This window comes from Vitis vinifera, chromosome 18, assembly GCF_030704535.1.
Source record: "Vitis vinifera cultivar Pinot Noir 40024 chromosome 18, ASM3070453v1".
In the NCBI taxonomy this organism is placed as follows: domain Eukaryota; kingdom Viridiplantae; phylum Streptophyta; class Magnoliopsida; order Vitales; family Vitaceae; genus Vitis; species Vitis vinifera.
Genome location: NC_081822.1, coordinates 2,461,307 through 2,473,326, shown reverse-complemented (window position 1 = coordinate 2,473,326; position 12,020 = coordinate 2,461,307). Strand labels below are relative to the sequence as shown.

General features: G+C 30.9%; 2 protein-coding genes across 2 annotated transcripts; both read right to left on the bottom strand.

Annotated features, from left to right (window-relative positions):
• Nucleotides 1-7,037: 7,037 nt before the first annotated feature.
• Nucleotides 7,038-8,019, bottom strand: LOC132253221 (uncharacterized). Its single transcript, XM_059734853.1, has 2 exons — nucleotides 7,815-8,019; nucleotides 7,038-7,751 (listed from the first exon to the last, which is right to left on the bottom strand). Exons 1-2 carry the CDS (start codon nucleotides 8,017-8,019, stop codon nucleotides 7,222-7,224), a joined length of 735 nt encoding a protein of 244 aa, XP_059590836.1. The 3' UTR covers nucleotides 7,038-7,221.
• LOC100252363 (uncharacterized) lies at nucleotides 7,133-12,020 on the bottom strand (the record flags this gene model as incomplete). Its single annotated transcript, XM_019226748.2, has 6 exons — nucleotides 7,133-8,683; nucleotides 8,781-8,864; nucleotides 8,958-9,003; nucleotides 9,945-9,992; nucleotides 10,496-10,987; nucleotides 11,477-12,020. Coding segments are annotated over 6 exons (1,293 nt in total), but the record flags the coding sequence as incomplete, so codon positions are not given.

Below are 12,020 nucleotides of genomic sequence, written 5' to 3'. Positions count from 1 at the left end.
TGGCTTTATCCTTGTCTCCTCAAAGATTATTCACTTGTTGCTGTTGAACTTTTCTAGTTAAATAATTGAAGCTACTCTTAGATGGATTTGCATACACTGGACCACATGTACTCTCATCACCTGCACCCAAAGTGCTCCTCCCTGATCTCAACTGATAAGAGACAAGTGTGAACTGCCTGGACCACCCAACCCAAGTTGTAGAAGGTCCTCTCCTATCTGATCTGACACAAAGTTATGGGTGATAGGCCTTTGATGAAGTGATCAGATGGCGGGGGCTTAGGGTTAGGACCACAACTACCAATAAGGTGACCTCTCTTTGTGGGGTAGGGACCCTTTTGTTAGAAATCTAAACAGTTTCCATATTTGGGTTTGGCGTCTAGTGACCATCCTTTTTAATCGATAGCCCCCTACCCTCCAATATTGATGGTGGAGAAGTGCACCATTGCCAATTTGCCATGGCATGCAATTTCCCAAACGGTAAAAGGGACTAGTTCCCTATTCATCCACCTCCATCTTAAAATAATATCAGGAGTAAAAATTAAAAGTGTGAGGCACGTGTGAGATGATTTTATTAAAAAGATTCGTCTTTATAAGATCATCAGATAGAGATCCGCAATGATGTTAATGTGAGTGAATGTCACGTTCACCCAACTCTATGGTGGTGGTGCTGGTGGCGGTGGTGCTGGTGAAGGCGGCTGCGGCCGCCTCCAAGGGTGGGGGTCCATGATTACAAGCCATTGGTTGAAATCATACGATGCCATGTGCCACTTTTTTTTAGTAATTCTTTTCCACATTGTACCAGACGTGGTTGAGGCTGAGTGGGTTGGTGGTGGCCTTCCCAGTCTTCCCAGAAACCCTCCTGGTCTGGTTACTTTTCTTTCTTTCACCCTTCCCCACCATCTTTCTAAAAAGATTCGAAGTTTGTCTCCCTTGACTTCTCCTTTTCTGTAATTAATTATAGGAAATGGAGGATTAGAGAAGAATCTCCAAGAACCAAGGGAATGATGGGAATCTCTTTCCAAGTCCCAATACAATTAACAAGAAATGAATTCATGATTCAGTGCTATGACAAAACCCAGGTTATCATGAATCACTACATCCCAATATTGACTTGAAATTGAGAGCGAAACTGATTCATTGATATGTACTGAGAAGCACAAACACATAGGCACCAATGGTGATTGCTTTTAACCTATCTTTTGGGATTTTCCACAGCCCACAATGATCACTTGTTATATAACTTATACCACAGTAAGACTTCTTTTCAAACTTCAAAGTGGATGCAGTTCTGTGGGAAACTTCCTTTGGTTTTACTTTGTTGGGATGGTGGTTATGATGAATTCTCAAATTGCTCAATACAAAATGTAATGCTACACTGAATTCTTTATTTAAGTAGTACTAGTGTTTCTTCTGTCCACTAAATCTGTCATTTATCATATCAGAATTCAGGATTAAGAAGATCATCATCAACGCATTTTCATTGAAATACTCATTGTGGTCTTGTTGTTTTGACATCACCCCATGCATCATTAAAGGGTCAGCAAAGCTCATATGACAGAGAAGAGAGAGGCAAAGAAAAATTTGGAAATAATTTTGGAGCTAAAAGAGGAGTAGAGGTGGGTGCTACTGTTAAAATTTCAACTAAAACCTTAAGCCATGTGCATGATGGAGCTAGTAAGTAGCTCTTGGGACTCCCAAGGGGTTCCTCCTCTTCCTCTCTCAAATTTGGACACCCTGCAGCTCTATGCTCTACTAATAGTCTATTGTTAGCAATAAAAAAACATTACCTTATATCACGTTGACACTTTTTCGGTTTGAAAGGAATCATTGTCAGTGTGTGTGGCTCAAACACAACCACGGGCCACATCAAATACAATTCTGGGCTAGACACCCATGGACCACAGCAGAAACCCAATATAAAATTAACTTATTTGATTAAAAGAATAGTTGAAAACCAAATTTTTGTAACAGTTTTTGGTAACTTATTTGATCAACAACAGTTTTTTTTGTTTTCTAAAGTAAAAAAAAATTAGAAAATACGTTTTGGTAACAAGAAATTGTTTTCTATTTTGTGTTCTTAATATAAAATATATTGTTTTCAAATAACATCTTTTAATTGTTTTAACTTGTTTTTTTATATTTATTTTAAAAAATAATTATATAAATATATATAATGATTAAAAATAAAGTTGTGAAGATAAAAATTATTTTTAAAACATATTTAATAATATTAAAAATAGGTTAAAACCATTTTAGGTTTCCAAACAAATTTTTGTTTTATAAAATATCATAAAACAATTTTAAAAACTATTTTTCAGAGGCTTTTTCCAAAACATTATCCAACAAGGTCTAACCTTTCATTTTTTTTACCTTATTTTGATAAAAATGTTCTCATCTTTTTATGGTAAAAGTAACCTTTAAAAAAAAATTATATGTAAATACCTGAAATTGTAAAAAACATTTATGTTAAAAAAAAAATTGATTATTTTTCAAATAACTTTTAATATTATGATTTACTCATATAAATTAAAAGGTGAAAAATGCTTTTAGTTATTTTAGTATTTTTTTTAAAAAAACAATAATGACTCTATTAGTATCATTTCTATCAAAAGCAATTTTATAAAAAGACAATTAAATTTTAATAAAAAAACAAAATAAATACGTATTTTTAATGGTCTCATTTGAAGATAATAAATTTTGTTATTATAAGCAACAAGCTTTTATCCTAAATATTAATTTTGTGTATGCATGCTTATAAGAAGCACCAAAATTACCTCAAATAAGGACGATGTTTTTAAAGCACCAAAGTTGTTTAAAATATCATAAAAACATTTTTGAAAGTACTAAAGTTGTAAAAAAATAAATAGAACTCTTAAAAGAAGAAGCAATATTATATCTTTTAATAAAACCTCGATTCATGCTACATTTTATTCTTTAATCAAACCCTAATTTAGATCATAAAAGAATACAAGAATAAGAACCTAATCCTATAAGGGATATTAACATTAACATTAAGGATTAATATAGAATCCAATAAATTTTTATAAACAATTAATCTCCTTTTCACAAAATTTTCAATGGTGAAAATTGAAAAAAAAAAAATTAAAAGCAAAATTTTCAATATATGCTAAAATCAATCTTGATAGACTTTAAAAAATGGTATGTTGTCAAGTATAGCCTTCATATATGAATATATTAACTATATATAAACTTATACCAATTTTCTATAGGTTATATATCATTATAAATAACATAAAAATTTAGTATATATATATATATATATGAATACATCAACTATATAGTAACTTATAAATTGTTTGTCAAGGTTGCATCATTATAATTCATTCTGTCATAATTGCTCATTTTAATACACAACATTGACATATATTGCTATTTATCAAGATAATATAAGTCCAAATTGATTTTTTCTTTGTAGTGCTTGGATGCCTTATCCATTGACTTATCTATTTATCAATTGATATAAACTTAAATAATATATATATAAGTCTATATCCCTTACATATTACACAAATATAGTGATGAATGTCCACTCATAATAGGAAAAGAAAATGTCAACATCTATAACAACCAAGGTGTTGAATTACTAATTTTTCTAAAAGTTAAGTTTTCAATATTTGAGCTCATCGTACTTTTTAATACAAGGAATCCAAAAAAAAAGCTTGATTATTAGATAGCCTACTCAGAGATTGTTATCACATTCGAAATCAGATGAACAAACATCCACTTAACTTTAGGAAGCTTTTTAATCTTTATCTGCAAGGTCTCTCCTATGGTATGAGCTTTTTTCAAGGGTAAATCTTCTTGAAGTTCAATGTCAACTTGCTTCCATTGAAAGAAAAAGGCATTTTTAGTTTGTAGCAAATGATGATTTTTATAAGTCAAATTCTGAAAAACCAGGAATTTATATAGAAAATTAAAACTTGTTTAGGAATGATTTTGAAAAACAGTTTTCTATTTTTCCATAGTAAAAAACATGTTTGGTAATTTTTTAACAAGAAACAATTTTTTTGAATAATTGTTAAGAAAACAAAGTATCTTTTCAAAACAAATCTTAATTGTTTTCAATTATTTTCTAGGGGCTATTTTAAAAAATAACTATGCAAATGTGAAAAATGATGAAAAATAAAACACTACAAATAAAAAGTTACTTTTAAGAAAACAAAATCTTCCAAAGTTCCCAAATGGACTTTTGTCCTAGAAAGAACTGTTTTAAAAAACAGTTCTGAAGAAACTACCTGTATTTTTTAAAACAATTTGACACAAATTCTTAATTATGTAAATCACGAGTTCTAAGAAACAAAAGTTTTGTTTTTCTTTAAGCTTACTAAGAACTTTTATACCTATTATGGATAACTTTGTTCAAATTGCTTACCACTTAAAAAGGGGTTTAATATGAAAGTAAAAAAATATTACTTTTTGTAGAGACTTTATTTTGGTTTATGCAATAAGTTTTTTCTATTAAATAAAATGTTTACACTATCAATATTATCCTTTACAAATTATGACTTTACCTTCAACTTAAACTTTAAGTTGAAGTAAAAAAATAGAAAGTTATCCCAAACAAGATCATAATTGATCACCAATTTTATATTTCTAAGTAATTACTATATTGGAGGATTATTCAAAAAACAAGTTAATAACATGAAAAAACTATCAACACGACCATTCAAACTACAATTACATATCAAAATCATGTATAAAGAAAAAAAAATTCAAAAAGAGTACTTATACCTAAGAAAAGTCGAATATTGAGCCTAAGAAACTTTGCTATATGAGGGTATACATATTGATTAATTCTAAAGATTTTGTGTTTTTCGATATTATTGTACACTTGAAGAAGTCTTCTCTTTGAACCACACTCATTAGCATAATAAACTGATAGGATTAAGGCAATTTTGTCCAACTACAAGATTTTAATGCATAAATTGTTCATATATATATATATATATATATCCGTTTTCGTATCTCTAAATCTACAGTACAGTGAAGCTTCAATAATTAACAAGCTAAGAACTACAAAATCCAATTTTCACAGTATTTAAATATGTGCAAGTGACTTGTCTTCTTTAGCAACAAACTAGTGACTCTAAGGGGATTTTTTATAAGAGTACGGTAATTTTAAAAAATAATTCTTAAATTACCATAGTAGGAAAAATAATTTCAAATCTACGTTAGTTTTGCCAGGTAAGAGGGAAGGACATTTGTTTTCTTTATCAACTTGAAAATTGTATTTCCACCGAAACAAATATACATATATATATATATATATATATATAAAATAACCACTCAGAAATTGTTTGTTGAAAAGACGATTTCTAAAAAATTGAATTGGAAATCGTCTCTTGAAAAGATGATTTCCCAAAAAAAATAAAATAAAAAAACCACAATAAGAGACGATTTCCACCAAAATTTAAAATTTTAATATATTTTAATACCATTAATTATGTATATATTATAAAAAGAAATAATACAATTTAATATAAAAATATATTGTAAATCCAATTTGGAATTAAAAAATTAATTATACTCATACAATTATTATAAATATATATTATACAATTAAATAATTTTATTCGCTAAATTTAATAGAAGATAAATAATATTTATCTATTATTTAATAATTGATTTCGACCAAAACAAATATTATATAAAAGATGATTTCCACCAAAACAAATATATATATAATAACCACTCAGAAATCGTTTGTTAAAAAGATGATTTCCAAAAAATTGAATTGGAAATCGTCTTTTGAAGAGATGATTTCCCTATTAAAAAAAAAAATGAAATTGTCTATTTTCAAAAAAAGAAAAAAGAAAGTAGAAATAGTCTTTTCAAAAAATGATTTAAAAAAAAAATTCATAATTGGAAATCGTCTCTTGGAGATACGATTTCCACCAAAATTTAAAATTTTAATATATTTTAATACCATTAATTATGTATATATTATAAAAAGAAATAATATAATTTAATATAACAATATATTATAAATCCAATTTGGAATTAAAAAATTAATTATACTCATACAATTATTATAAATATATATTATACAATTAATTAATTTTATTTGCTAAATTTAATATAAGATAAATAATATTTATCTATTTTTTTCTTTCACTTTGCAATTAAAAAAAAATGTTATCAATTTACGTGAAAAAATGAGTTTAAAAAAACAAATTTGTTATTAATATATTAAATAATTATTTACAAAATAAATAATTTTGTTTTGTTTTAATTTTTTAATTAATTTTATTGTATAAATTTTAAGATTAAAAATATTAATATTTTAGTTAAAATTTCACTGTAAAATCAATAAAATATAATAAAAAAAATAAGTTAAATAATTTTAATTGTTCTTAATCTTCAATTTTTCTTTAAATTAATTCAATTAATTACAACTAGTAAAATTAATTTAGTTTGATATTGTTTTTTATTTATAAGATAAATAATATTTATCTATTTCTTTTTTGTTTATGTGAAAAATGATTTTATAAAAAAACAAATTTGTTATTAATTTATTAAATAATTATTTATAAAATAAATTTTATTATATAAATTTTAAAATTAAAAATATTACTTCAAATTTCACTGTAAAAGGAATTAATTATAAAAAAATAAATTAAAATAAAATATCATGATTATAAAAAACCAATAACATTATTTATGTAAATGTTAAAAAACCAACAATAGCCCAACAATTAATAAAATATCAACTATGATAGAAATTCAATTATTATCGTGAATGCAAAAAAACCAATAACCTTATTCATATGAACCATCAACAAAGAAAGTATATATATCAATTGATAACTTACATTAATATGTTCAATCACTAAACAATCAAACACATTCAAATAATAAATGACAAAAAATCAACTACTATTATAAATAAAAAAAACTAATACTTTGTCCATATATATAAACTAATAAACCAACAAACATCATAACAACTAATAAAATAATAACGATGAATGTCAACAGAGCTAAAATATTAAAATTCAATATTACTACATGACAACTTCAATACCAGCAGACGATAAATTAACATACGTTACTAGTAAACTAACAACCAATAAAAGTTAATATGCAACATCAATACAAATAAACCAACAAGTAACAAAAAAACATGTATTAACAATTTATGTTCGATAAAATATATAAAAGTCATCAATGTGTGCCACATGAAGGAGGTTTCCTTCTTGGTTATGGGCGTTGATGACATCTTTCCAACTCAGATTGATTTGAGGGACCATCTAATGTTGCTCCATTTCCTCGTCCTCGTCCTTGGCCTCGACCTCTTCCATGTCCACGTCCTTGATCTTGAACCTGAGCCTCTCCCTGTTGTTCAACAAGTGGTGTAGGAAAATATTGCATTTGTGTCGCCATAACATCTCTAAATAGATGTCCTAATGATTGTAGTGACAAAACAATGAGTGGTGTTGTAGATGGAGTAAATGACACCTTGATACTAGATGACATAAGTATATGAAAAGAAGGCCCATCAATATAAGAATGCAATAGCTCCTGGATGAATAATGTCCCAACATCTTCTTGTATCACCCCCTCATCAATGAATGGAACTGATGAATGAGGTAATGACTGGTCAAGTGGTGTTGAAAAAGTGAAGACAAAATGTTGTAGAGGCGATGATGATGGAAAATCTAGCGATGCATCATCAATAGGGAAGTGTGGATCATCATAAATATGGCATCCACGTGTTTGTACACCTCCACCTCTAGTTCAAACACCTCCACCTCTGGTCCGTACCTTATCACCTCTGGTCCACACCCCACCACCTCTAGTTCGTACCCCACCATCTCTCATTCCTACCTCCCCATCTAATGATTGTGTCTTTGTATCAACGACATTAGGGGGAATAAACAACCTATCAACCTCGTGTATCTCTAAACCTCTGGTTTGTACCCCACCATCTTTGGTCCGCACCCCATCACCTCTGGTCAGCACCATACCACCTCTAGTTCGTACCCCACCATATCTCATCACTACCTCCTCATCTGATGATTGTCTCTATGTATCAACGACATTAGGGGGAATAAGCAACCTATCAACCTCGTGTATAGCCTTTAAAGTGGTTGCACATAATTGATAAATTTCATCACAATGACTTATATTCAGTGTATTTAGACCAGTCCATAGATGTATCTGTTGGAAACTGCGATTCTGTAAGAATTAAAAATAAAAAATTAAATGTTTTTCTAATTAGAATAAAATAGAATAATAAATAAAAAGACATTATAATTACCACTATCTCCCATGAAGATCCATGTGGAGTCATAAAAAGGCGAGTGATAAAACGATACCACACCTTATATGGGTGGTTATACCCGTAAGAAGTATATGTTGCCTCAACTCTAGCAAGATGATCATACCTAGCCTCCCACCTTTGAATATAGTGGTGATGAATACTTATCCAATCCAAATCATGTCGACCCCTCAAATCATATTTATGTAATCCTAATTTTGTATCGCATTGCTCGGGAATATGTTGTAGTAGCCCAAACTGCCTCATACAACGATCAAATCTATGCCACTCCACTATGTGAAAACAGATAAGGGGTGAAATAGTCAACCACAAGTCAAAAGCAATAGTATAGTAATTTGGGAGTTCAGAGATGACATCATCGGTATATGGCTCCCATATAATCTGCAATTAAATTTGAAATATGACTCACATTATTTAATAATATTTTGATTATAAATTGTTTAAAAAAATTATTCAAAACAACGAATTTCTCACCTACTCTGGCATAAGTCGATCAAGTAGATATCTATACTGGAGTAATACATGCATAGACGTCGAAGTAGTACAAAACTCATCTCTCCAACTACAAAAAGAATATATATATTAAAAGTTTGAATAATTGTTTATTTATGCATGTATGTATTTACATATACTATAACTAAGGTTGAATACATACCGCATGCCTAAAAGTGGTTGTGGCAGTACTCCATCCATATCCATAACTGTAACAAAATGAGATGACCCAATACATCATGTGCATCAATATGGGATGCTCGACATATCTCTCGATATAGCCAAGCTAGGTAAGCATTACCCCAACTGTAAGTACCAGTAACTCCAAGTTCCTTAAGTAGTGATAAAAACATTAAGTGTACACTATTGATCGATTTATCCGCAAAAAGAAAAATGGAAATCATCTCTTCCAAATTTTTTGGAAATCATATTTTTAATAGACGATTTCCAAGTTGATAAAGAAAACAAATATCCTTCACTCCTACCTGGCAAAAACTACCGTAGATTTGGAATTATTTTTCCTACTACGATAATTTAGAAATTATTGTTTAAAATTATCGTACCCTTATAAAAAATCCGACTCTAAGGTGATGACATTTTCGTTCAAATAAGGATTTCAACCAAAAAATAAAATAAAATTCAAATCAACTCTCATATCCCATAAAGCATCATTAGATGAATAGAAATTAAAAGGTCAATTAATACATGATAGCTACAGAGATAATGATGTCTACTAGCTACACCCGCAATTTTCCATTAGGATATTGGTAGCAGTAAGTTTTTGTCACCGATCCTGAGATCTAGCAATGAATCTAATGTGGATGTAGCAATGGCTATGGATCCACTCTTTAGTGTAGCATAGATCTGCACTTCGCAACATATCATCTAAATCAAATGATCATACAAAATGGTGGCTTCAAATGGTTGGATATATGACTTTTTAACTTCAATCTTCTGACATAATCTTCATATATATGTGGGTTTGTTTTGTGCTATTGAATGACACGTGATTAGAAGTGAATATGGATTGCAGGTTGTCAGACAATTTTTGGGGAAAATAACTCATTTATCCCACAAATTATAACAATAAAGATGAAAACTCAAAATAAACCAAGCTTGATTGAAGTAGAAAAGAGCGATGATTAATTACCTTGAATGCAAGTAGCACCACCCATTTCCTGTTGGTAGTAATTTCCGACTGCAAAGAACATGAGGTGTTTGAATTACTACAATGAGAACGAAGCTTAGTTTGATCACAGAGAGCGGAAGAAAGGAAGAAAATTTTGACCTTTCCCCCTTATTGTTTTCTCAGCAACCAAACAAGCATTAGCCAAAAACTGATTAAAAATTCTCCCTAAATTTTCAAGAACACAGACTGGAAATTCATTATCGCAACAATGATTTAAAAACGGCTGATGAGACGGGAGCCCAGTGTAATTGAAAGTCCGAAAACATGGATGAAAGAGATAAGAAAAGCTTCAGTGCACCAAATCTGCCCGCCCACAACTCTGTTTTTTCTCAGTTTGGTTGTAGAGAAAACAGCAGAAAAAAATTCACTCAACAGATTTGAAGAAGTAAATAAAAATGGCTTGTTTTTTCAGAAAGCGAAAAACACCAAAAGCACAATGTTACATTCAAATTCCCTCCCTTTTTCTCCCTCACTTTCTCAGCAAGCAAACAGAAGGACACACGACACAATACCTGCACTCAAGCCATTGGATCTGGAGAAGTCAACGTGAGATGTTACTCGGCAAACCAGCATGGCCCTCTTCACCTTACCATCCGGCGACGACATTCTAGCACTGTCACGGGCTTTTCCACTGGTGGCTGTGGTCAGAATCCTTTTTCCGGGAACCCCTCCGGCGACCTTGAAACCGTTCTTGATGATACTGCAGATATTGCAGCTTGGAATTGAGTTGCAGAGATTGGAGGAACCGTTGAGGCCGATGGAGCAGACGAAAGTGGTGCAGTGGAAGCGGAGGCGTTCGTTGCCGTCTGCAACGCAGCGTGGGTGTTTCTTTGGGAGCTTGGTGGCTTTGGTTTTATTGGAGTCTCTGTATTCTTCAAATTTGGATATGGTTTTGGGGGTGTTGTGGACTTTGAGAATGACTGGGGCCTGTTTCTTTAGCCAGTTCGATTGGAATATGATTTCCACCGTGTTCTTGCTTGTGTCTTCTGGACCCGGTTCTGACACTGAATTTTGACAGACCAACAATGAGTATTGTAAGTAGGAAAAGCTAATTGAAATTGGCAAGATAAAGGATTTCCCATAAGATTACGTTTGGTCACTGAGTAAATAAAGCAAAAGAAGTTAAAATTAAAGTCTTCCAAGTCCTGGTTTTTCATCATTGAGTTTCCGGAACCTCCCGATGAATAGACTAAATACAATCGGTGGTGCTGTTTTGTTTAATTTAAGGTGTTTGTTTTTTTAGGTTTTTTTGGGCTGAAAGCAATGTTTTTTTTTTACTTTTTCATCGTTAATTATAATTTTTTATTGGATAGAAAAAACTAAAAATAATAATAATATATTGATTTTTTAATTTTAATGTTTAGTAAAAATAAAATATTACAAAAATAATACTATTAAGCATAAATGAATTAAGATTTCTTTGGTTTTTTTCTTCTTTTTTTTTTTTAAAAAAAAAACCGATCATTGACTGAAACCTGGAAGTGGGTACTCACCGGCGTGTCTGACGGCCTGATGAAGCTCCAAAATTTCAGCTTTCATGAAGATTTCACCACAATCAGGACAGGAACAGATGGTGGTTCTCAAAGAAGGGTCTCTAGTGATTCCAAGAACCGGATCAACCACCATTCTGCACTCATAACACCCAGATAGTCTCCTGAGAGGCATTCCTTTAAAGGACCCACCAAAAGAAGAGTTAGAAGACGCAGACAATGAAGAAGAAGTGGAGGAAACAACCCCATTGAGTTCACTAAGAGGAGCTTTCATGGATCTGCTGGAACCGTCATTGTTGGATGAAGCCATCGACGTCCTTTTCTTGTGGTCTTCTGGTGAAGACATTTCAGGCCTGGGCATGACCTTTGAGTTGCTGCGCAGTGAACCGGAACACTTCATTTTCTTGCACTTCTTGCCGCTTCCCTGGACGGTTTGTTCTCGCTGCTTCTGTTGTTGAGTCTGGAGGTGTTTGCAGGTCAAAAGGCTTCTCACAACCGCCCAAGGAGGAGGTTTCTCTGATTTTTGGGGTACCTGGTCTTGCTTTGT